The 27,138-nt window shown below is 49.8% G+C and overlaps 1 protein-coding gene across 1 annotated transcript in view; it reads left to right on the plus strand.

Annotated features, from left to right (window-relative positions):
* The window catches only part of LOC115096241, a 120,051-nt gene that overhangs the window by 46,457 nt on the left and 46,456 nt on the right, over positions 1-27,138 (plus strand). The window contains exons 5-6 of the mRNA XM_029610749.1: positions 4,159-4,239; positions 9,839-9,931. Coding sequence (XP_029466609.1) covers positions 4,159-4,239; positions 9,839-9,931 — 174 coding nt within the window. The remainder of the gene's footprint in view (positions 1-4,158; positions 4,240-9,838; positions 9,932-27,138) is intronic.

Consider the following 27,138-nt stretch of genomic DNA (forward strand, 5'->3'; position numbering starts at 1 on the left):
GGTTACTACCCCTAATTAAGGTAGATATTCACTTGGATGCGGTTCCGGCGCTGCTCTCTACATTGGTGGTGGGGTGGAGGGGAAATGGAACTAAGGGGTACTAAAAGCCAGGCGTAACAAGTATGAGAAAGAAAAAAAAGAGTGCATGGCTTGCTGGGCAGACTGGATGGGCCGTTTGGTCTTCTTCTGCTGTCATTTCTATGTTTCTAAGGGAAGGGGGAGGCGGGGGACGTCAGGAGTTTAGCGATGCACCCGGGCAAGGTCTGCACCCAGTGGTGAAACTGCGCAGAAAGCCCGGAGAGGGGGACCGGACAAGGAGACGGCCCACGAGGGGAGTCTGTTTTATGTGACCGCAACGTGAGGATTATTTTAGGGAGTGAGGAGCAGTAATGCAGTAACGGGCAGGACACGATGGCAGAGAAAGAGCCCGCCTGCCCTGTCCGCCCTGCAGGGATATCTCCCAGCTGCCGCAGGTAGCGTGTGACCGCCTGCAGAGCATCGCCCCTGATCCTAGGCAGCTTTTGTCCTCACCTGCCCCGAACTGGAGGGTTCGGGATCCCCTAATTACTGCCCCCCCCTCCCCCTCTTCCCGTGTCTTATCTATTTATTTATTTATTTATAATTGGAAAATAAACACCAACAGAATCGTTTCTGAAGGAAAAGCTAAATTACGGAGAAGACGCGACGGTAGTAAGGGATGCATCAGTCCGCCTGCAACCTTTTAATTAGACCACGATAGGAAATGTAAGGAGAAGGAAAAATCCGTAGAGGAAGAGAACTCCGAGAACGATGGCTAAACTGAACCCGTATTCTGCCCTCAAGGCGTGAGAAAGACGTTTCCTGCCTCCGTTCTCTCCCCTCGCTTCTTCCCCCGTCTCCCCACAAACCCCGTGACTAGCCCCGGAGCCACCGACGCTAGCCCGGCTGCGCTGACCCAGCCCGGGACTTCCTTCGCCTCGCCGCAGACGCGGCCCATCCAGGCCGCCCACGTTGTCTCCCTGCCCTGCCTCGCTAAGGATCTCCCACCCGCTCCGTCTCCCCCCCCCTGCTGGGGGCTTCCTCGGCCCTTGCCCCTCGTTCCCTGCGCTGGTGAGAGGTCTCTGGGGGGGGGGGGAGGAGCTGGGGGGGTCTGGGCAGTGGGAAAGGAGCGGCAGACCCGCCGCAGGCCACGTTTTATTCGCTGAACTGACTTGGCCCACGTTTGGCGAGCTTTGGAGAGTTTCGCTTCCTTCGGGGGGGGGGGCCAACCTTTTCCTTCTGCTTATCTAAGCCGAAGAACCGGCAACCCCAGTGCGGTAGGAGAGGAATGGGAGCAGACCAGGGGGGCCGTGCGGCCTGTATCACCCCTTCCGGCCTCTCTTCCCTCCCAAGCAATCCGGCTGCCTGCCTTTCTGTGCCTCTGCCCTTCTGGTCTGTCCCGGCTTAAGTCGAACCTTCCAGTAAAACCCCTGTCTTCCTGTTAGCTGGGTGGGTATTGCGCTGTTATCGGGCCCTGCCGTCGGCCGGTGCATCGTCGCGATATGCTCGCTTAGGCCGATGCAATATAGCGCGCTCGTTACGGACGCGCATCCAAAACCCCCTTCTGCAGCGAGGGGACTAGCGCGCCCGGAACGCGCGTCCTGACCGGCACGCGGCCGACAGCGCTCACCACGTGTAAATTCACGTTGAGAAGGCTACCGGCTGTTACCCCCTCCCCCGATGCAGAAAAATAAAAACGCGCGCCCAACGTGCACGCACGGCGTTTCTCTTCCGCTTTTCGGTTCCTCTGCGTCGCTGTTAAGTCAGAGAAACAGAACAAAAGGAGTAAGGGGAAAAAAATAAAAAAAGTCGCCAGTGGCACCCAGCGCTATCAGCTGGGTGCTGGTCAGGACGCGCGTTTCGGGCGCCCCATGGCGAGGAGGCGCGAGGGGCGCACAGTTTCCCCCCTGGCGCCTCCTTATTACAGCGGGCGCCCCGTTTTCCCCGCGCCGGTCCCGCGTGGGCCTGGCTGTGCACGACGTGGGCGCCGCAGTCTGACGGCTCTCACGGTCCCCGACCATCGTGTCCCGTGCGTTGGCTCTTTAGCACCGTCCTGTGGCTCCGGACAAGATATAATTCTCTTGGCCGCGGCTGGTGGTGGCAGCCGAATGGAAATCCTTAACGGCAGCAAATCCCAGCAGATCTGCGGGACGGAGAATTTGTCCGCTGTCCGACGAGACGCCCTTCCTAAGTTTTACAGGGCGCGCAAGACTGAGGTCGCTGTTGTGGCCTCATTGCACCTTAACTGACGGGGACGATACAGTACAGTGCGCTCCGACGGACGCGCGATTTCCACGCGCTAGCGTTAACCCTTATTCAGTAAGGGGCGGAAACGCGCGTCCAACCCCACAAACCTAATAGCGCCCGCAACATGCAAATGCATGATGATGGCCCTATTAGTTATTCCCGCGCGATACAGAAAGTAAAATGTGCAGCCAAGCCGCACTTTTTACTTTCAGAAATTAGCGCCGACCTTTGGGTCGGCGCTAATTTCTCCCGGCACCGGGAAAGTGCACAGAAAAGCAGTAAAAACTGCTTTTCTGTGCACCTCCGACTTAATATCATGGCGATATTAAGTCGGAGGTCCCGAAGGGTGTAAAAAGTTTCAAAAAGTAAAAAAAAAAAATTTGAATTCGGCCCACGGCTGTCGGGTCGAAAACCGGACGCTCAATTTTGCCGGCGTCCGGTTTCCGAACCCATGGCCGTCAGCGGGCTCGAGAACCAACGCCGGCAAAATTGAGCGTCGGCTGTCAAACCCTCCGACAGCCGCCGCTCCGGTCCAAAAGGAGGCGCTAGGGACGCGCTAGTGTCCCTAGCGCCTCCTTTTGCCTGTTTTTACCGCCGGGCCTCATTCGAATAGAGAATCGCGTGCGCAGGAGAGTGGTCTGTGCACGCGCCGCGCTCTCCCGCGGACTTTACTGTATCGGCCCGTTAGAGCGAGGGGTGGGGGAGGGGGAGTTTGGGACAAGGAGAAGGGGAGGCGGTAGGGATTGGGATTCAGGACGGGGGATATGGGAGTGGGGGGAAGGTATCACCATGCGAAGCCCCCTCTCAGGTACGCAGTGCATTTATCAGCGGATATCTCAGGTCTGTAAGTTTTCCATGCATAATATGTGCTTATGTATTACTTCTATCACTTGGCAATGTCATGCGCTGGAAGCTCTGTGTACGGTTATTCCACCAATAAAATTGTCAATTCAAAAAAAAAAAAGCTTGCGGCCTAGACAGAGCACTGAGTGTGGTGCAGGGGGCCTGAAGCTGAGGACTGCAGGAAACGCCACCCCCCGTCTGGTGCTCAGAAACAATTTATTTGCATTCACATTCTGCCTTTCAGAGCAGATTACATTCAGGGGGCTGTAGGATTTCCCCCAGGGAAATGGAGTGCCTCGCCCCAGCTCACAGGGAGCAGCAGTGGGATTTGAACTCGCAGCTCTCACCAGCAGGCCAGCGCTGGCTCTTAAACCTGTGGCGGCTCCTTTCCAAGCACACGGGTAGTCACGCGTGCCGCCCCTTCCTGGCTGCAGCACGAGCCCCAGAGCGCGCTGACTGCCGGGCAGCACCCAGAGCGTGGATGGCCAGGCCCGGCGGCGTGCGGCCCACGATGCACACAGCTCCCCTCCAGGTTCTTCCTCCGAGCCCTTCTATCCCCAGGCCCAGTGAGACGGGGAGAGCGTGCACTCAGCCCTGCGGGTGGCTCACTATGAGCATTGGGAGCGGCGGCAGCAGCAGAGGAGCTCTGGCAGACACATGGGGCAACCAAAGTCACTGAGCTGGCTGCCTGCGCGACCTCCACGTCTTCCTCTCTCCTGCACCTGTGTATAGAGGGAGCTGGTGCACTGTGACGGCTTCATCTGTGCCTCTGCCCCTCTCGCCCTCTGTTTTAAAATTTGCACGAGAGACTGGAGGAGCCTTCGGTGCTTCCCTAGCCCTTCGTTTGGCCTCTCCATGACCTCATGGAGGCTTTTCTTCCTGTGTGTGGGTCTTGGGCCGTAGGATGACCATTCACCACCCCTCAGCCCTTCTGCTGAGCTCCCCAGCGCCCTGTCCTGCTAGCAGGGATCATTTCCATCTGCCGAGACCTGTGCTCTCAGTGAAAATTAAGAGAGAGCAGTAATACTCCTTAATCTTTGTTTTATTTAGGGTCACGATTTCTCCAGACTTGAGGGCTGTTTCCAGACGCATTTGGTATCCCGACGAGAGGCGCTGAGAATCATTTCTCTGGTGAGCCCCCCCCGACTCAAATCATCTCCGTCCGATTTGCCTTCCCTTCCTAGAGCGAAATAAGCACCTTGCAGTTAACCTTTGCCCCCCCCCCAGTACAGACACGTGGCAGATATGCGAGCGTGGCCGAGACGTGGCAGACGGGTTTCTGCAACCTCAGGCGCGGGGATTTAGGGTTCGGTCGCCCTGAGGTTCGGCTTCCTGACCCTCGGCCAGTCTTCCGCTATTTTTTCACCACGTCCCCTTGAATTTTCTCTACCCCCATCCCGCGAGGGATTTTGGTATCGTCCTGCAGGCAGACGCTTCTCTCCCCCCCCCCTAGGTCCCCGTGCAGCGCCATTAACAAGGATGGAGAAAAAGCGCGCCCATGCGCCCATCCCTGCCTGCGTCACCTTCACCAGGACGCGCCCCGCCGGCCACCCGCTCCCCGGCCTCCTCCCCAGCTCCTCGTGTGCGAGACGGCTTCTCACCCTGGAGAGTCAAGAGAAGGGTGAAGAGGAATGAAAGCGGGAGCGGTTTAACATAAGAACATGCCGTACTGGGTCAGACCAAGGGTCCATCAAGCCCAGCATCCTGTTTCCAACAGTGGCCAATCCAGGCCACAAGAACCTGGCAAGTACCCAAAAACTAAGTCACTCGGCCCTTGGTTTCAGGGGGCAGCTGAGAGGGAGGAAGTGGATGCCAGCTGGCTCCACTTCTGTAGGGCAGGCCGATCCGGTCCTGCTTTTATCCCAATGCAAGCAGGGAGTCCTAGGCCGGCTTTCCTTACAGACGTCTGAACTCCAAGTCCATACAGGCAGCGGGGTAAAGGAAAAAAAACCCAAATAGAGCTAGCTCGCAAGCCTCGTCAGAGCCCAGGTGAATCAGGTTTACAAGGAACCCGAAATAATCAGAGGAGAGAGGCTGTGAGTGCAGAAGACGCCTGATTGTAGGAAAGTAAGACCTGAGCGCTGGCGAGGAAATCTTGCACCACTTCCACGCGGCTAATTACTGCAGGCGAGAAACTCAAATCACCAGGCGGAGGAGGAAGGATCCGCAGGAAAAAAAAAAAAAAGGCAGAAAAGGAGACGTTAGCAGGTAATGTGCAGAGAGCATCTCATCTGCATAATATTAACGAAGCCAAACAAAGCCCGCTGCGTCCTCAGCCCTGAGATTCTCTGGGAAATGCCGTGGGAGGAGGAGGAACAATTCCCGTTAAAGGGGGCTGCGAGATTGCCAAGGCTAATTAAAGGTTAATCCACTCGTCAGTTCATAAGCTGAAGCAGACGAGTGCCATAAACAAAAGTTGTCACTTAACCTTTAATTCATTAGCAGCAATACATATTTCCTACTAAAACTGGGTAAATATGTGTTTGTTTCCAAGCTAGAACACAGAAACCACTCCACTGACAGCTCCATCCCTGGGGAAATCAGTTACAAAGGTGCCACAGCACCATCCACGGACCCCTGCACACTGCCATCCACAGAGCCTCATCCACTGACAGCTCCATCCCTGGGAAATCAGTTACAAAGGTGCCACAGCGTCATCCACGGATGCCTGCACACTGCCATCCACAGAGCCTCATCCACTGACAGCTCCATCCCTGGGAAATCAGTTACAAAGGGGCCACAGCACCATCCACGAACCCCTGCACACTGCCATCCACAGAGCCTCATCGACTGACAGCTCCATCCCTGGGGAAATCAGTTACAAAGGTGCCACAGCACCATCCACGGACCCCTGCACACTGCCATCCACAGAGCCTCATCCACTGACAGCTCCATCCCTGGGAAATCAGTTACAAAGGTGCCACAGCGTCATCCACGGATGCCTGCACACTGCCATCCAAAGAGCCTCATCCACTGACAGCTCCATCCCTGGGAAATCAGTTACAAAGGGGCCACAGCACCATCCACGGACCCCTGCACACTGCCATCCACAGAGCCTCATCCACTGACAGCTCCATCCCTGGGAAATCAGTTACAAAGGTGCCACAGCGCCATCCACGGACCCCTGCACACTGCCATCCACAGAGCCTCATCCACTGACAGCTCCATCCCTGGGAAATCAGTTACAAAGGTGCCACAGCGCCATCCACGGACCCCTGCACACTGCCATCCACAGAGCCTCATCCACTGACAGCTCCATCCCTGGGAAATCAGTTACAAAGGTGCCACAGCACCATCCACGGACCCCTGCACACTGCCATCCACAGAGCCTCATCCACTGACAGCTCCATCCCTGGGAAATCAGTTACAAAGGTGCCACAGCACCATCCACGGACCCCTGCACACTGCCATCCACAGAGCCTCATCCACTGACAGCTCCATCCCTGGGGAAATCAGTTACAAAGGTGCCACAGCACCATCCACGGACCCCTGCACACTGCCATCCACAGAGCCTCATCCACTGACAGCTCCATCCCTGGGAAATCAGTTACAAAGGTGCCACAGCGTCATCCACGGATGCCTGCACACTGCCATCCACAGAGCCTCATCCACTGACAGCTCCATCCCTGGGAAATCAGTTACAAAGGGGCCACAGCACCATCCACGGACCCCTGCACACTGCCATCCACAGAGCCCCATCCACTGACAGCCCCATCCCTGGGAAATCAGTTACAAAGGGGCCACAGCGCCATCCACGGACCCCTGCACACTGCCATCCACAGAGCCTCATCCACTGACAGCTCCATCCCTGGGAAATCAGTTACAAAGGTGCCACAGCGCCATCCACGGACCCCTGCACACTGCCATCCACAGAGCCTCATCCACTGACAGCTCCATCCCTGGGAAATCAGTTACAAAGGTGCCACAGCACCATCCACGGACCCCTGCACACTGCCATCCACAGAGCCTCATCCACTGACAGCTCCATCCCTGGGAAATCAGTTACAAAGGGGCCACAGCACCATCCACGGACCCCTGCACACTGCCATCCACAGAGCCTCATCCACTGACAGCTCCATCCCTGGGAAATCAGTTACAAAGGGGCCACAGCGCCATCCACGGACCCCTGCACACTGCCATCCACAGAGCCTCATCCACTGTCATCTCCATCCCTGGGAAATCAGTTACAAAGGGGCCACAGCACCATCCACGGACCCCTGCACACTGCCATCCACAGAGCCTCATCCACTGACAGCTCCATCCCTGGGAAATCAGTTACAAAGGGGCCACAGCACCATCCACGGACCCCTGCACACTGCCATCCACAGAGCCTCATCCACTGACAGCTCCATCCCTGGGAAATCAGTTACAAAGGTGCCACAGCACCATCCACGGACCCCTGCACACTGCCATCCACAGAGCCTCATCCACTGACAGCTCCATCCCTGGGGAAATCAGTTACAAAGGGGCCACAGCACCATCCACGGACCCCTGCACACTGCCATCCACAGAGCCTCATCCACTGACAGCTCCATCCCTGGGAAATCAGTTACAAAGGTGCCACAGCACCATCCACGGACCCCTGCACACTGCCATCCACAGAGCCTCATCCACTGACAGCTCCATCCCTGGGGAAATCAGTTACAAAGGTGCCACAGCACCATCCACGGACCCCTGCACACTGCCATCCACAGAGCCTCATCCACTGACAGCTCCATCCCTGGGGAAATCAGTTACAAAGGTGCCACAGCACCATCCACGGACCCTTGCACACTGCCATCCACAGAGCCTCATCCACTGACAGCTCCATCCCTGGGGAAATCAGTAACAAAGGTGCCACAGCACCATCCACGGACCCCAGCACACTGCCATCCACAGAGCCTCATCCACTGACAGCTCCATCCCTGGAAAATCAGTTACAAAGGTGCCACAGCACCATCCACGGACCCCTGCACACTGCCATCCACAGAGCCTCATCCACTGACAGCTCCATCCCTGGGGAAATCAGTTACAAAGGGGCCACAGCGCCATCCACGGACCCCTGCACACTGCCATCCACAGAGCCTCATCCACTGTCAGCTCCATCCCTGGGAAATCAGTTACAAAGGTGCCACAGCACCATCCACAGACCCCTGCACACTGCCATCCACAGAGCCTCATCCACTGACAGCTCCATCCCTGGGAAATCAGTTACAAAGGGGCCACAGCGCCATCCACGGACCCCTGCACACTGCCATCCACACAGCCTCATCCACTGTCATCTCCATCCCTGGGAAATCAGTTACAAAGGGGCCACAGCACCATCCACGGACCCCTGCACACTGCCATCCACAGAGCCTCATCCATTGACAGCTCCATCCCTGGGGAAATCAGTTACAAAGGGGCCACAGCACCATCCACGGACCCCTGCACACTGCCATCCACAGAGCCTCATCCACTGATAGCTCCATCCCTGGGAAATCAGTTACAAAGGGGCCACAGCGCCATCCACGGACCCCTGCACACTGCCATCCACAGAGCCTCATCCACTGTCATCTCCATCCCTGGGAAATCAGTTACAAAGGGGCCACAGCACCATCCACGGACCCCTGCACACTGCCATCCACAGAGCCTCATCCACTGACAGCTCCATCCCTGGGGAAATCAGTTACAAAGGGGCCACAGCACCATCCACGGACCCCTGCACACTGCCATCCACAGAGCCTCATCCACTGACAGCTCCATCCCTGGGAAATCAGTTACAAAGGTGCCACAGCACCATCCTGGGAGACCCCTGCACACTGCCATCCACAGAGCCTCATCCACTGACAGCTCCATCCCTGGGGAAATCAGTTACAAAGGGGCCACAGCACCATCCTGGGAGACCCCTCCACGGGTAGCACGATCCCCATGAGCATACTTCCCTGTGTCTGCTGATGACACACAACACTATTCTAATTTCTAGCGGGAGAGTGGTAGAGGCAGTCATCAGTCATTTCTAATCTCAGCGTATCTCCTTTTTTACATTGATTGAGGGGGGCATCGATGTCTCCGTGCTCCTTCCATCTCATTTGGATCCTGGGAATGTTTTTTATCCTATTTTGTATCCCCTCCAATCTCACTTTGCCCATTTATCACAGCCACAGTCCTGAGCTGGGGGCACGCAGCAGGTCGGCTTCTGGAACTTGCTAGTCATGGGCGTTAAATCTGGCCCTCACGTGTCAGCTCCTCAGCCCGCACGGGTTGCGTAGCACCATCCACGGACCCCTGCACACGGCATTCGGGGGTCGTTGGGATGTCCTGCTCAGGGGAGGAAAAACATTGCATGTACATTTGATTTGCACACATAACCCCTCCCCCCCAGAACGCACAAACTCATTTCATGTGTAGACTTTGCATTTGCCAGTTTTCAGAGAAGCAGCCTTGGTAGTGCCTGAAAGGAGAGGACTGTTCTCAGCTTGTCATGTATGATATTTACGGAGACCTGCACGTGAGCCCCTGAGCACCGCGTGTGCCTCTGCTGGCGGAGGTGTGCACTTTTTACATTGATTGAGTCGCTTTCCCGCTTTCACTTCCCAGGTCTCTTGCTGAGCCCGGCTTCCCTGTTTCCAAGCGTTCCGGCTGCAGTCCCGCCGGGATGAGAGGCCTCCCGCAGCATCAGATTCTTCCTATTGCCTTGAACGCGCACGAGCGAAACCTGCTCCTTCGCCCCTGTCCCTAATACGCAGCCTCTTTTGTGTGTTTGTGGCAGGACCGCTGCTTGTCTTTTACCCAGCGGCTGCTGGCAACGTTGCTGTGGGAGGAGGAGCACGAGTTCGAGGCAAAGCCTGGCTTCTCTATACAGGTACGTCTACCCATCGACTTGTCCTGAAAACGGGGGTGGGGAAGGGGCCTTCAGCAGCCTCCACTCCCTGGAGGTCCGATTGCACCTGCAAGACTTGGGGGGAGGGAGATGGGTGTTATGGTTAATGGTGTTTGGGTGGATCCTTGGGCACTGTGGCAGCTGACCACGCCCACGTCTGCTGCCTGAGGCGAGGGATGAAATGGCACCGCCCACCCCCATGGTCCAATGCAGGTGAAATCACAGAGGGCCAGGGCAGGGGGAAGGCAATGGAAGGTTAAGCCCAAGGTCACAAGGAGTGGCAGTAGGATTTGAACCCTGGCCTCCCTTGTTTGCAGGTCACTGCTCTGACCACTCGGTTATTGGGCCTGAGGTTTTCTTGTTCTCGGTCTTTGGCATGCGGAGCAATGTTTAATGGGGGCGGGGCAGCCTTTGGCCGCCTCACCTCCTGGGTCTAGAACCAGGACTCCTCCATTCCCTGTTGCCTGCCTGCCCCCCCTTCCCCAGGATCTGCCCCCTGGGGGTGAGAGAGGTCGGTGAATGGTGGGGGTCTGTGTGTGAGACACACTCCCTCTTAGGGCTGATGCAGGGGTATTAGATGCCACAGACCAGTGATGGCAAACTCCAGGCCTCGAGTGCCACAAACAGGCCAGGTTTTCAGGAGATCCACCATGAATAATGCATGAGACAGATTTGCATACTATGGAGGTAGTGCATGCAAATCTCTCTCCTGCATATTCATGGTGGATCTCCTGAAAACCTGGCCTGTTTGTGGCACTCGAGGCCTGGAGTTTGCCATCACTGGTCTAGACAAACATTACAGCCTCTCATTCCTCCTTCCCCACATAATTAAAACTTTTATGCATTATTTTCCATTTTAAAATGCATTAACTTCCCATAACAACATATACATTATATAGGCCTACACTGCACAAAACACACTGTCACTAATAATAGTTTAATAGACTTAATAAACGACCTTTCTCATAGTAATCAAGGCGGTTTACTGGATCCCATATATATTATATAGGCCTACACTGCACAAAACACACTGTCACTAATAATAGTTTAATAGACTTAATAAACGACCTTTCTCATAGTAATCAAGGCGGTTTACTGGATCCCATATATATTATATAGGCCTAAACTGCACAAAACACACTGTCACTAATAATAGTTTAATAGACTTAATAAACGACCTTTCTCATAGTAATCAAGGCGGTTTACTGGATCCCATATATATTATATAGGCCTAAACTGCACAAAACACACTGTCACTAATAATAGTTTAATAGACTTAATAAACGACCTTTCTCATAGTAATCAAGGCGGTTTACTGGATCCCATATATATTATATAGGCCTACACTGCACAAAACACACTGTCACTAATAATAGTTTAATAGACTTAATAAACGACCTTTCTCATAGTAATCAAGGCGGTTTACTGGATCCCATATATATTATATAGGCCTACACTGCACAAAACACACTGTCACTAATAATAGTTTAATAGACTTAATAAACGACCTTTCTCATAGTAATCAAGGCGGTTTACTGGATCCCATATATATTATATAGGCCTACACTGCACAAAACACACTTTCACTAATAACAGTTTAATAGACTTAATAAACGACCTTTCTCATAGTAATCAAGGCGGTTTACTGGATCCCATATATATTATATAGGCCTACACTGCACAAAACACACTGTCACTAATAATAGTTTAATAGACTTAATAAACGACCTTTCTCATAGTAATCAAGGCAGTTTACTGGATCCCATATATATTATATAGGCCTACGCTGCACAAAACACACTGTCACTAATAATAGTTTAATAGACTTAATAAACGACCTTTCTCATAGTAATCAAGGCGGTTTACTGGATCCCATATATATTATATAGGCCTACACTGCACAACACACATTTTCACTAATAATAGTTTAATAGACTTAATAAACGACCTTTCTCATAGTAATCAAGGTGGTTTACTGGATCCCATATATATTATATAGGCCTACACTGCACAAAACACACTTTCACTAATAATAGTTTAATAGACTTAATAAACGACCTTTCTCACAGTAATCAAGGCGGTTTACTGGATCCCATATATATTATATAGGCCTACACTGCACAAAACACACTTTCACTAATAATAGTTTAATAGACTTAATAAACGACCTTTCTCCTAGTAATCAAGGTATTTACTGGATCCCATATATATTATATAGGCCTACACTGCACAAAACACACTTTCACTAATAATAGTTTAATAGACTTAATAAATGACCTTTCTCATAGTAATCAAGGCGGTTTACTGGATCCCATATATATTATATAGGCCTACACTGCACAAAATACACTTTCACTAATAATAGTTTAATAGACTTAATAAATGACCTTTCTCATAGTAATCAAGGCGGTTTACTGGATCCCATATATATTATATAGGCCTACGCTGCACAAAACACACTTTCACTAATAATAGTTTAATAGACTTAATAAACGACCTTTCTCATAGTAATCAAGGCGGTTTACTGGATCCCATATATATTATATAGGCCTACGCTGCACAAAACACACTTTCACTAATAATAGTTTAATAGACTTAATAAACGACCTTTCTCATAGTAATCAAGGCGGTTTACTGGATCCCATATATATTATATAGGCCTACACTGCACAAAACACACTGTCACTAATAATAGTTTAATAGACTTAATAAACGACCTTTCTCATAGTAATCAAGGCGGTTTACTGGATCCCATATATATTATATAGGCCTACACTGCACAAAACACACTTTCCCTAATAATAGTTTAATAGACTTAATAAACGACCTTTCTCATAGTAATCAAGGCGGTTTACTGGATCCCATATATATTATATAGGCCTACACTGCACAACACACACTTTCACTAATAATAGTTTAATAGACTTAATAAACGACCTTTCTCATAGTAATCAAGGTATTTACTGGATCCCATATATATTATATAGGCCTACACTGCACAAAACACACTTTCACTAATAATAGTTTAATAGACTTAATAAATGACCTTTCTCATGGTAATCAAGGTATTTACTGGATCCCATATATATTATATAGGCCTACACTGCACAAAACACACTTTCACTAATAATAGTTTAATAGACTTAATAAACGACCTTTCTCATAGAAATCAAGGCGGTTTACTGGATCCCATATATATTATATAGGTCAAAACATTTTTGTTTTATTTTTTTAAGAGTAGGAGAGAAGACGACGTGGTGCGTGAGCTTTGTGAGCGCACGGGTCTCTTCTTCGGAAGTGACTGCCAGGCTGAAGGAAAGTTGTAGGGGGGAAACTTCCCACCGTGAACGTAGCCAGGATCTGTCACGTGGAGATCGAATCAGCATCAACCGGAGGCAGTGTGGCAGGGGTGGAGGGATCAGAGAGGTTGTGAAGAGGGCGCTGGTGGGGACTGAGAGCAGAGGGTGTTGAGGACATCCCTGTGACGTCACGGAGGAGAAATCCCACCCCCATGTGGAGTAGGAAAGGGGTTAGGGCAGGTCTCCCTGCGTGTGCAGTGCCCTGCGGCACCAGCCTGCCGTGGCTCTTTCAATGGTGCCTTATGGGAATACCTGTGAACTTTTCATTTGGTTGACCCTGAGATTGTGGGGATAGGATTTGAACAGGAGAAGGGGTTGTATACAGACTTTCTCTTCTCATACACACACACACTCTCAAATCACTCACTCTCTCCTCTCATTTTCCCACACCTGCTTATTCCCTCTCTCACACTCACTCTAATACACTCACATGCTCACTCACTCTCACTCTCTCTCACACACTCACAAGCTCATTCTCCCGCTCTCTCATATTCATGCTCACTCGCTCTCACACACTCACAAGCTCATTCTCCCGCTCTCTCATATTCATGCTCACTCGCTCTCACACACTCACAAGCTCATTCTCCCGCTCTCTCATATTCATGCTCACTCGCTCTCACACACTCACAAGCTCATTCTCCCGCTCTCTCATATTCATGCTCTCTCACTCTCACACACGCTCACACACTCACAAGCTCATTCTCCCGCTCTCTCATATTCATGCTCACTCGCTCTCACACACTCACAAGCTCATTCTCCCGCTCTCTCATATTCATGCTCACTCACTCTCACACACGCTCACACACTCACAAGCTCATTCTCCCACTCTCTCATATTCATGCTCATTCACACTCATTTTCTCTTCCTTCTCCCCAGCAGCGGCAGCTTCTCCTGTCAGGCAGGCACGGTTTTGGCTGCACCGGCCAACGCTACTGCAGCACCTTAGGACAGGCCCGGGACGACAGCGCTTACTGCTTCTTCTGCTGCTGCGGCCCTAAACGAACACGGCAACTGCTCCGCTTCCTTCCTGCCCGCATGGGCTCAGCCAACATAACTTCCTTTTCTGGGGCCCATGCAGGCCCCTTCAGCTGCATCCTGGAGTTTTCCACTGTTTTTCCAGAGACTTGGCAATTTGTTTTAGAATTCCAGAGTCTCCAGGTCAAACCTAGAGAGTTCCCAGGTATAATGATAGGCTTGTAGCCACAAAGATGCCACCTGTGTGATGAAGTTTCATAAACAGTGGTTGATGATTTCATACAATATGACATCATGGGACCCTGGGTGATGCAGTGGCATGATGTAACACCAAGATGCTGGTCAGTGCTGTGGAAAGAGGCACAGAGTCACCATGGGGGGTGTCTGACCATCATGGAGACTGAGAATTTATGCAGAGCTGGTGGGGCTGTAAAATAACTTGGGCACGGATCCATCCTGTATCCTACTCTGATACGTTTCAGATTTAAGCCACATTGTTTGAGGTAGTGCCGCCGAACCTATGGCCTGGGAGCCCGACGTGGCCATAGGTTCAGGGTCAGCCTTAGAGATGGTGTAAGAGGACGATAATCCCAGAGGTTTAGTGGCTGCCGGCATCCCCACGCGAGGGCTTCCTTCTAAGACAGTGCCATGTCCAAGAAATGAACCAAAACAATAGCGCTCCACCCAGTGCCAGCCGGCATGAGAGCACACTGGGGTTATTTGTCAGTAGGAGCCTAAGTAGGCAGCTGCCCGCATGCCTAAAGCCTATCTCAGATTATCGGGCACTTGCTGTGCGAGCTGCGCTCTTCTGAAAATCCCATAGTCGGTGGAAGCACATCAAAGCGCTGCTGAATGGGCTGTGCAGTAATTTTGAGCCTGTCCCGAATATCGTGCCCACGACGTTATTGTGCATGTGAAGAGTAAATAACGCGCTCGTGTGAATTGAATACCTTTTTGTAAACATTTACGATTGGTCACAGGATGGCGGTCTATAAACGCCATAACTAAATAAATAGCACGAGCCTGCTAAGCTGGGCACGTTCACTTCCTTGCCACCTACTGCTGTTAAGCCTGTAAAAATAATCCTGACCCTCGGGGCTGGGCTTGTCAGTGCTGAGGGCAGGAGTAGGTGCGGATCTGGATCACACTTTGTGGTGACCGGGTTCAAGGAGGGATTTATTCTTAAAACGGCAGGGCCAACAGAAACAGGCCGCAGGCCGTCCTCACCCTCCAGGTTCCAGCTCCGGCTCCGGCCGCGTCTGTGTGGCCGCCCGCGCCCCCGGGGCCGTCCAGCTGCAGCTGGGTCAGGGTGCGGGGCGTGAGAGCAGCCGAGCCTGGGAGGGAGTGAGCGAGGCAATGACTCTCAGCAGCCGTGCAAGGTCACTGAAGCGTCCCCATAAGGGCTGGGGGATAATTATTTAAACAGCCATTGTTCCTCAGCAATTACTGTGCAGCAGCAAATAGAAGTTGGTTGAATTTGTATCCCACAAAGCCTGAGCGCCGACAAGTCCAGTAATTATACCAATATAATGACAATAATTACAGTAACGAGGCCCAAGAGGGCGTCAATATCAGGCACGCTATTCCTGCCATTATAACCGAGCCGCTGCAGCAGGAGGGCAGGACCAGGTCACTCGGGAGTCAGCGTGCAAGAAAACACCTACGTCTAGGGCTGTTTGCAGCCACATTTAGGAACCTAAGTTTTCACCTGAAAATGCCCCTAAATTTGCAACTCGTTTGCCTGGATTTAAGCAGCCAAGTTAGGTGGCCGGCGCTGAAAATCAGGGTTAGACCCCTAACTCCCTCTCCCCCCAGCTCCCCCCCTGCAGCCATCCACTTTTTAAGCTGGTGCACAACCCTTTGCAGAAGGGCCGATTCAGGGTCCTAATTCTTGAAATTTGGCTCCTAAACCCTTGGAATATATTAAAGGGAAGGGAGCGGTAGAGAACTTGCTGCCAGGTGCGGTGGAAGATCTGCTCGATAAAGAGCGAGCGAAAAAATGCTAAAATCCTTATCCTGAGAGAGAGAGAGAGAGCTGTCGTGGCCGCTAGTAAAGTGGATGTAACAGAAGTGGCTCGAGGACTAAACGGAAGGCCCCATCGCCACAGAAAATAGCTGCTGGCAAGGAAAGGGCCACCCAAGGCTCCCTTACAGTGAAGAGGAGGCAGCGGGAATCCTTCAGGTTACCAACGACTTGCTTGATTAATGGAATTATTTTGTGGGCACTATTTCCATTCCGCGTGCACAGTTTGCAAATTCTGTGCACAAAACAGCAAGCGACATGAAACAGCAACAGAAACAAATTTCATTGGCATTTTTTCTTTCGTTTTGTTTTGAAACGAATGCAGGTCCCACCCTTCAGCCGCTGCATGCCACACCCTCTCCGAAGGCTCTTCCCTACCTGGGTGCCTGGTCCTACCCCACCCACGTGTCCCCTTCCTGGGGAAATGGTTTCCTCTGCCCTCCAGCAAGCCCGCTGACCGTGGAAGGCTAACCACGTTATTTTTGAGACGAGTGCAGCTCTGGGCACTCACCTGCTTCTGGGGTGGAAAGTTGTTCACCTCTTGTGTTTTCAAGCACTTCAGCTGCAGGGCCCAGCACCTCTGAGAGGCCCAGTGTGGCTTCTGGTGTCACGATGCCGCCAGGCCTTTCCTCTAGTCTACTCAGCCGATGAGGACAACGACCACCACCTACCGCCTTGCTCTAATGTCGCCGTATTCTGGCTGCCTTCTCACCGATGGTATTGATGGTTAATCCACTGGCTGGTCCCGGGCGGCGCCAGCTTTTCTCGCTGTAGGTTTCCTGGTGCTCCCCTTCCCGGCTGAATCGTTACAGAGAGAAGGTTGTAATTGTCTTTCTCCCCTTGGCTAATGACCAATGCAGAGGTTTAAGAATACAACTTATCATTCTGTTTCACTCTACGGCTCGTAGGTGTAGAGCTAACCATTGGCCAACAGATAGAACCAGGAATAGAAACTGCCAGCGTACTTTCTGTATGTAGAGGTGAATGGAGGACTAAGAAAGGAGATGCCACCATAATATCTGTATACGGATGTGACTATTGACCAACAGGAAGGATCGGAAAGAAATATTATCCCCGTATGGACCATAGACGGAAATGATTGTTGACTACTGGGTAAAGCCTGAATGTGCCAAACCCAGACACGTGAAGATTTTTTTGTATCCGTTTCTGGGGGGCTGATAGGGGTGAAGTGCCATGGGACGCGTGCGTGTCTCCTTGCAGTGACTGGTCCAGCCTAGCTACTGATCATTCAGACAGGCCTGTAAATTCTCCAAGGACCTGCTGGCCTGGGAGGTAGTGGCTTGCACACCGCGCTTCCTGGGTGCTGCTGAAACGTAATACGTATGTGGGAAGAAGGCATCAGCACTTGGAAACTGACTCCTGCTTTTCCCTCAGGCGGCAGGCACACAGCTACCAGTTTAGTAATTGGTATAATTTAGAGTCGGGTAGGGCCTTTCCCGTACACAGTGTCCCGGTGCGGTTTATAGCTCAGTGCTTCTGAAAGATTCCTGTGCTCTTATCTGGGATGGACGGCCGGGCAGCACATTCCTGGTATTCAGCCCGCATGACGGCATCTCGAGGGGGTGATCAATGTCTCCCGCCACACCTCTCCTCTGTTTCATCCGGTGGTTATCTTTCCCTCCGCATATCCGCCGGGAACACCTTGTCCTCGCTTACTGTGCAGTTAATCACATTGGTTCTCCGCATCCATACTCCGCTGCCTGATTTTCACCCTCCAGTTAGTCCTCAGGCACCCGCTGCCTCTTCCTAAAGCTAAGCTCTTACTGGTTCCAGTCCTTGCTGGCTCTTGGCTGGGGAGAAAAAAGGGTTCAGTCTCTGTATACCCTGCCCACTGAGTCTTACTGTTGTAACCCCTGGGCTGAGTTCTAGACCCCAAGGGCGTATGATGCCCACACTTCCTGCACTCCATAAACTCCAAGGCCTTGAGTGTTGTTATAAGAGTCTTCAACATTAACAGTAAAAAGCATGCTGGACTCAGGGTGCACTTCCAACATAACTTTACAGTTAGTTGATTTTAAATTGAAGTCAATGACAATTTACAAGCCCTCTTTCAATATAGTTATCACAGTGGGTGACCCCTTGAGACTGAGGGGTGATTGACGCAGCCTAGCAGGTGAATCCACTAGGCCCACGTTGTCAGTACCTAAGAACATAAGTTCTTGCCACACTGGGTCAGATCAAGGCTCCGTAAAACCCAGTACCCCTGTTTCCAACAGTGGCCAATCCAGGTCACAAATACCTGGCAGGATCCCAGGCGGTAGAGAGATTCCAAGCTGCTTATCCCAGGGATAAGCATTGGATTCCTGCAACTCCACCTTAATAATGGTTAATGGATTTTTCCTCCAGGAACTTGTCCAAACCTTTTTATAAGTGCAGCTATAATAATAGCTTTCACCACATTCTCTGGTAATGAATTCCAGAGCTTAATTATGCGTTGAGTAAAAAAATGTTTTCTCTTATTAGTTTTAAATTTATCACCTAATAACTTCATTGTGTGTCCCCTGGTCTTTGAACTCTTTGAAAGAAAAAACAACTGATTAACTTTTACTTGTTCCACTCCACTCATGATCTTAAAGACCTCTATCATATCCCCCCTCAGCCGTCTCTTCTCCAAGCTGAAAAGTCCCAACCTCTTTAGTCTTTCCTCATAGGGGAGTTGTTCCATCCCCTTTTTGGTTGCCCTCCTTTCTACCTTTTGTAATTCTGCTCTATCTTTTTTGAGATGTGGCGGTCCATATTCAGTAGGACGTTTAGTGGACAAGTTAGCCGGATAACTTGTTCTGTGTGATAAACGTCTCACTGAGTGTCCCCGATTAAAGTTTTCCGACTAACCATAGCCAAATAACTTTAAACATAACTGGATATTCTTTTGATCAGGTGTTCAGCCTCCCCCAACCCCCCACGGTCACCCCAATCCTTTTCCTACAAACCCCTCCCCCCCCCCGATACCTTCATTAGTCTTATTTCTTCCCTTGGATCGAGGTAGTGTCTGAGCCGGGCGCTTCTAACATTGTTAATCTCTTCTTCTCACTTACTGACACTTTTTCATTCACTCATTGTTCTCGTTTTACTCACACCATCACTCTCTGTTATTCTCACTGATACGGTCACTCATTGTTCTCGTTTTATTCACACCATCACTCTCTGTTATTCTCACTGATACGGTCACTCATTGTTCTCGTTTTATTCACACCATCACTCTCTGTTATTCTCACTGATACGGTCACTCATTGTTCTTGTTTTACTCATACCATCACTCTCTGTTATTCTCACTGATACGGTCACTCATTGTTCTCGTTTTATTCACACCATCACTCTCTGTTATTCTCACTGATACGGTCACTCATTGTTCTCGTTTTACTCACACCATCACTCTCTGTTATTCTCACTGATACGGTCACTCATTGTTCTCGTTTTATTCACACCATCACTCTCTGTTATTCTCACTGATACGGTCACTCATTGTTCTCGTTTTATTCACACCATCACTCTCTGTTATTCTCACTGATACGGTCACTCATTGTTCTCGCTCTGCTGCTCTCATTCACTCTTACTGTCACTCACTGTTACAATCACTCATTGTTCTCACTCACACCATCACTTTCACTCTCTGTTACTCTTACAATCACTCATTTTTCTCACTCACACCATCACTTTCACTTTCTGCTACTCCCACTCTTACTGTCTCTCACTGTTACAATCACTCATTGTTCTCACTTAAACCATCACTCTCACTCTCTGTTACTCTCACACTCACTCATTTTTCTCACTCACACCATCACCCTCACTTTCTGTTACTCCCATGCTTACTGTCACTCACTGTTACAGTCACTCATTGTTCTCACTTAAACCATCACTCTCACTCTCTGTTACTCTCACACTCACTCATTTTTCTCACTCACACCATCACCCTCACTTTCTGTTACTCCCATGCTTACTGTCACTCACAGTTACAATCACTCATTGTTCTCACTCACACCATCACTTTCACTTTCTGCTACTCCCACTCTTACTGTCTCTCACTGTTACAATCACTCATTGTTCTCACTTAAAACCATCACTCTCACTCTCTGTTACTCTCACACTCACTCATTTTTCTCACTCACACCATCACCCTCACTTTCTGTTACTCCCATGCTTACTGTCACTCACTGTTACAGTCACTCATTGTTCTCACTTAAACCATCACTCTCACTCTCTGTTACTCTCACACTCACTCATTGTTCTCACTCACACCATCACCCTCACTTTCTGTTACTCCCATGCTTACTGTCACTCACAGTTACAATCACTCATTGTTCTCACTCACACCATCACTTTCACTTTCTGCTACTCCCACTCTTACTGTCTCTCACTGTTACAATCACTCATTGTTCTCACTTAAACCATCACTCTCACTCTCTGTTACTCTCACACTCACTCATTTTTCTCACTCACACCATCACCCTCACTTTCTGTTACTCCCATGCTTACTGTCACTCACTGTTACAGTCACTCATTGTTCTCACTTAAACCATCACTCTCACTCTCTGTTACTCACACTCACTCATTGTTCTCACTCACACCATCACCCTCACTTTCTGTTACTCCCATGCTTACTGTCACTCACTGTTACAGTCACTCATTGTTCTCACTTAAACCATCACTCTCACTCTCTGTTACTCTCACACTCACTCATTTTTCTCACTCACACCATCACCCTCACTTTCTGTTACTCCCATGCTTACTGTCACTCACTGTTACAGTCACTCATTGTTCTCACTTAAACCATCACTCTCACTCTCTGTTACTCTCACACTCACTCATTGTTCTCACTCACACCATCACCCTCACTTTCTGTTACTCCCATGCTTACTGTCACTCACTGTTACAGTCACTCATTTTTCTCACTTAAACCATCACTCTCACTGTCTGTTACTCTCACACTCACTCATTGTTCTCACTCACACCATCACCCTCACTTTCTGTTACTCCCATGCTTACTGTCACTCACTGTTACAGTCACTCATTGTTCTCACTTAAACCATCACTCTCACTCTCTGTTACTCTCACACTCACTCATTGTTCTCACTCACACCATCACCCTCACTTTCTGTTACTCCCATGCTTACTGTCACTCACAGTTACAATCACTCATTGTTCTCACTCACACCATCACTTTCACTTTCTGCTACTCCCACTCTTACTGTCTCTCACTGTTACAATCACTCATTATTCTCACTCACATCATCACTCTCACTCTCTGTTACTCTCACACTCACTCATTTTTCTCACTCACACCATCACCCTCACTTTCTGTTACTCCCATGCTTACTGTCACTCACTGTTACAGTCACTCATTGTTCTCACTTAAACCATCACTCTCACTCTCTGTTACTCTCACACTCACTCATTTTTCTCACTCACGCCATCACCCTCACTTTCTGTTACTCCCATGCTTACTGTCACTCACTGTTACAGTCACTCATTGTTCTCATTCACACCATCATTCTCACTTTCTGTTACTCCCACGGTTACTGTCACTCACTGTTACAGTCATTCATTGTTCTCACTCACACCATTACTCTCACTCTCGGTTATTTATTTATTTATTTATTTTTATTTATAATTTTTTATATACCGCCGCTCATCAAAGATATCACGTCGGTGTACAATGAACAGGAACTTACGCCGGAGCGTTATACATTTAACAGATTTAACAGATTTAACAGATTTAACTTACGCCGGAGCGTTATACATTTAACAGATTGTACATTTAACAGATTATATATTTAACAAGTTATATATTAAACGAAAGTATGTATATAAATATTTAAATATAATAAAAGTAGAATCTATTAAAAAACACAGAACTATACTTTGGGGGTATATTAGTTGAGGTAAGTTAAACAGAGCTAGGGAGCAAAGGGATTCTAGTAAATTGGGGCTGAGGTAAGGGAAAAGGGTTAGGAGGAGATGTAGCAACGGGATTCTAGTAAATTGGGGCTGAGGTAAGGGAAAAGGGTTAAGAGGAGATGTAGTTCTACATTAGATGTAGTAAGAGGGGGGAGAAAGCATTTCAAAAGTAGTTAATAGCAATTGTAAAGAGAGGTATTTACAGTGGGAACAGAGGTAGGAGAATTAGAGATGGTGTCTAGACAGGGGGAGAAGGGTAGAGAAGGCAGTGAGAAAATGGGAGAGGATCAACATATATATTTCACGTATAGGCATGTGTGAATAACCATGTCTTGAGTTTTTGCTTGAATGTTTTGGGAGATGGCTCAAGGCGCAGTTCAGTGGGCATAGTATTCCATAACAAAGGGCCAGCAAAAGAGAACGCTCGTGCTTTGGTGGAAACATGGTTATATAATTTAGGTGAAGGGGTTTGTAATGTGGCGAGGTATTGATTTCTGGTGGGTTTAATAGAAGATTGAAGTTGTATTGATTTATTGATTTATCACTCTTATTGTTCTCACTCTTTGTTATTCACTCACTATCACAGTCACTCATTGTTCTCACTCTGCTACTCTCACTCACTGTTACCGTCACTCATTGTTCTCACTCACATCATCACTCTCAATCTCTGTTACTCTCACACTCACTCATTTTTCTCACTCACACCATCACCCTCACTTTCTGTTACTCCTATGGTTACTGTCACTCACTGTTACAGTCATTCATTGTTCTCACTCACACCATCGCTGTCACTCTCGGTTACTCTCACTGTTACAGCCACTCATTGTTCTCACTGACACCATCACTCTCACTCTTTGTTACTCTCACTGTTACTGTCAGTTATTGTTCTCACTCTCTTTGTTATTCACTCACTATCACAGTCACTCATTGTTCTCACTCTGCTACTCTCACTCACTGTTACCGTCACTCATTGTTCTAACTCACACTATCACTCTCACTCTCTGTTACTCTCAGTGTTGTGCTCACTTATTGTTCTCACTCTCTTTGTTATTCACTCACTATCATGATCACTCATTGTTCTCTCTCTGCTGCTCTCACTCACTCAGTCTCTTGACTGCAGCTGCTCAGATCCCCAAGGGCCATAGTTCTGTCTCTGTGATCTTGAACAAGTCACTGGATCCCACCCTCTCTGAGCCACTGAGCAGTGGACACGGACGATTCATTTTCATGACGAGAGATCTCTCACAGGGTCCTGTTCACGGATGCCATTTGATACACAACGTGGGCCCCACAGAACTGCAAGCTGCACTTTTGAAAATGCACAATGTGGGAAACACATTAAACCTTTAGAGATGATTTCATTCCCCTGGGCCTTAACTCCACCCCTTGCTGCGTGTTTTCATGCATGGGAGGGGAGGCAGCTTTCAGAAAGCAGTTTTACATAGGTAAACACATTTTACTCATATAAGAACCTTTGACTATTGCCCCAGTACAAATACTGTCAAGTATTAACACATGTCCCAGACCCTAAACATTTGTGCATTCACTCCAGGCAAATAAACCCTAACAGCTTTTATCTAAGCTTTATCAGCTGTGAGGGGATCTAGGGGGTTTCTGTGAAAACCCAAAAATGGTAGAAGCCACCCCCCCCCCCCCCCCCCCCCGACTCTCTTCTCACCTCAGTTAGACTTTGCAACAGGCTTGGAGAGACCTGATGTTTCAAAATGAAATCACAGAACAACAAAACCAAGGATTACGAAGGTAAGAGGCCTGTGAGGCTCGGGGTGTGCCCCCTCCCACTCTGCACGTTCAGCTCATGAACCTGCCTCGGGCTGTCTGTCTGTCTGGAGAGGGAATCGCACACACCCATCCTCCGTTCATGGCCTCAGCCCACCCTGGTCAGCCCTGACAGAATAATCCAGTTCCGGCTTTGATCCATTGCCTTATGTGGACTTCCTGCCTACTTGGAGAAATTGGTTCCACATTTGATCCTCGAGAGACCCAGGCAGGCCAGGTTTTCAGGATATCCACAGTGAGTATGCATGAGCTAGATTTGCACGCACAGCTAGCTCATGCATATTCATTGGGGATATCCTGAAAACCTGGCCCGCCTGTGTCTCTCGAGGACCGGAGCTGGCCACCCCTGCTTTAGACCAATGAACAACTGTTCAGGCACTGGTGACGCAACCGAAGATTGAAAGTGAACAACGGTGCTGTTTTGGGGGGGTCTGTGGGTTAACCCCGCGAACTGCTGCCCTCACCTTCCTAGCCGGGCCCCCGGCCCACCTCGCAGCAGGATGCTGACGACCTCCTCTTGCCGCGCTCCTCCTTAGGCATGGGTGCAGCCAAAGCTGCTGCATTTAAAGGGCCCACAGCAGGAAAAGCCCCTCTGTGCTTCCTGATGACCTCACGCAGCCAGGCCCCTCTCTCATTGCCTCAGCAATAGTTCTCACTACTCTTAAGTAGAGTATGCGGCTTCCAGTGACTGTTTCTTCAGTTCCAGTGTCATTGTTGCCCGCCCGTTCTTCTCCTCGCCTTCCCGCCCTGCCTATCAGACGGATAACTGGTTTGACCTCAGCTTGATCTAGGATATGCTTGACCGCAGCTTGCCACTGACCTTTGACTGCCTCCGGACATGCCTGCCCTATGCTGCTTCGACCTAGCTACCCTATGACGAACCTCTCCACCATCAGCAGAGGCCCCCACCTGTTGGCCCCGGCACCCAAAAGCTCAAGCCGAGGGGATTGAAGGCTGGTGTAGGTGAAGCTCCACAGGGCTCCTCCCTGTAGATTGTGCCAATCCTGCCTTGGCCCAAGGGTCCACAAACAGTACAAGTGCCGAGAGAAAACTGGGCCATGCCAATGCAGACGCTTCTCTTAGTCCCCTACCAATGCATTCTCTCCGCAGCTCCTCATTCCCTATCTTCTCTCTCCCCCCGCCCTTCCTCTCAAGCCCTGCTTATCGTCTGTCCCCTTCTCCTCCACCACTGATCTCCGACTCCAGGCTTTCCACCTTGCTGTGCCGTATGCCTGGATCAGACTTCCTGAGTTGGTGCGTCGTGCTGCCTTTTTAGCTGTATTCAAGTCCAATCTAAAAACTTACTTTTTGAAACTTCTTTTAAATCCAAAGTATACAGTATCTCTAGCATATACTCCTTACAGCTACTGTCTGTCATGTATATCTGCCTTGACTAGATGTAAGCTCCAGGGAGTAGGGCTCCCTCTTATGTGTGCCTGTAGCGCTGTAAAAATGATAAATATTTATAGTAGAACATAGTGAGAAATCTTGAAATAGCCAAGTACCCTTACCATGTGCACTTACGGCTGATGTCCAAGAGAAACTTCCCATGTCATCCACCAGACCAGCTGGCACCACAACATATAGTGCTTTGCTTGGATGCAGGCAAGCACCATTGCCCAGATCAGGGCCCTATAATCCAAGGGCATCTGCCCAGCCAAGCTGGGAGGAGCATTAGGATCAGCCAGCAGTGAGGTTTGAATTGGGGACTGCTTGGATGGGGGCACAGTGCCTTGCCCTCTGAACTATAGGGGGGTACTGATGAAAATTGGAATTCCTCAAGTGAAGAGACCCTGACAGCAGAGCTTGAGGTCACATTCTAGAGAGAGTCCAGATTGGCCTCAGGTTCTTCAAAAAGGATTTCTGGGAACAATGAAGTGAAGTGTCCCTAGCAACTTGAAGGCTGCTTGACATTTGGATTTGGAACTCATACCTGGCCAGTTTGGAATCTGATCCTGACTGAGTTACCTTACTGAACTAGAATGTCATGTCCTTGCATTTGGACCTACCCAATACAGAGACTGGATAGATATCAACTACCTGAATAAGCCCAGTTTGGAACCTGACAAGTGGGTAGACCAAGAGATTCCTTGCTTTGCCTTCTGGGACCCTCAGCCTGAGAGAAATTGACCACAAGATGCATTGGGTTAAAACCAGACTTGGATCAGCTTCTTGGGGTTGACTTCATTTGGGAGGTAGCACTAGTGGTCCTGCAGGTCCCTCCTTCTCCTGTCTCTGCCTCTGGCAAAGCTCTTTTGGTACCAGGGCCCCTGGAGGTCAGAGGCAATGGAGCATTTTTCCCAAGGGGAGAGAAACCCTTCCGCACATGTGGCACTTAGCACTGGCGACGTCTTTGCACTGAGCCACTCAACCCCTGGCTCCCGCACCATACCCGAGCATGCTCCCAGTTCTCTCTTTAAATTACATTCTGGTTTTTTTGTATTGCACAGGTATAAGAATTAACCAAAAATGTTATAATTCAGGAGCCTTTGAGACCACCTTCAGATGTCCTCTCATGAACTCCATCTTACCTTAGTCCAATAAACGGTTTCAGAGCCTGCAAAGATTCCAGCTCAATTCACCCATCACTTCTCACATGTCCGAATTTCTTTCTCCTGCACTTCCTGCAGATTTTCTTATAGACGATTTGAATGCCTAAACTCTAGGCCTAGCCCTCTGGTTTTTATTGGTGTACATTTCATCTCAAGATCCTCCTCCTGCTTACCAGTCAAGACTTAGTCAGAGTTCCCGGCTCCAGCCCCATCCGTCCTGCATCAGGGTCATGGGATCAGCCTGGCTTTCAGGATCTGTGAGGGGGGGGGTTGTGTCTTCCTCTCACATCCTTCTCGCAGTCTGCACTAGTGTGAATCCTATAACTACAGGGTGGTGGGGAGTGGGGGGATCAATACAGGGAAAAGGAGGAGGGCATTCGAATCACAGCAGCCCTGCGTCTTGTTTTGAAGGATCAGATTTGTTTGATTCACTGGAGAGAGTTCACTTTTTTGGCTTTCACACTAGATGAGAAAGGTTAGAATACATTAGAATAAGATGAAGGAAACCTAATCTGGATTTAGCAAGAAGGCGTTAAGGTGGGAGGAAGGACAACGAGAGTGGAGCGA

This window comes from Rhinatrema bivittatum, chromosome 7 (assembly GCF_901001135.1).
Source record: "Rhinatrema bivittatum chromosome 7, aRhiBiv1.1, whole genome shotgun sequence".
Classification (NCBI taxonomy): domain Eukaryota; kingdom Metazoa; phylum Chordata; class Amphibia; order Gymnophiona; family Rhinatrematidae; genus Rhinatrema; species Rhinatrema bivittatum.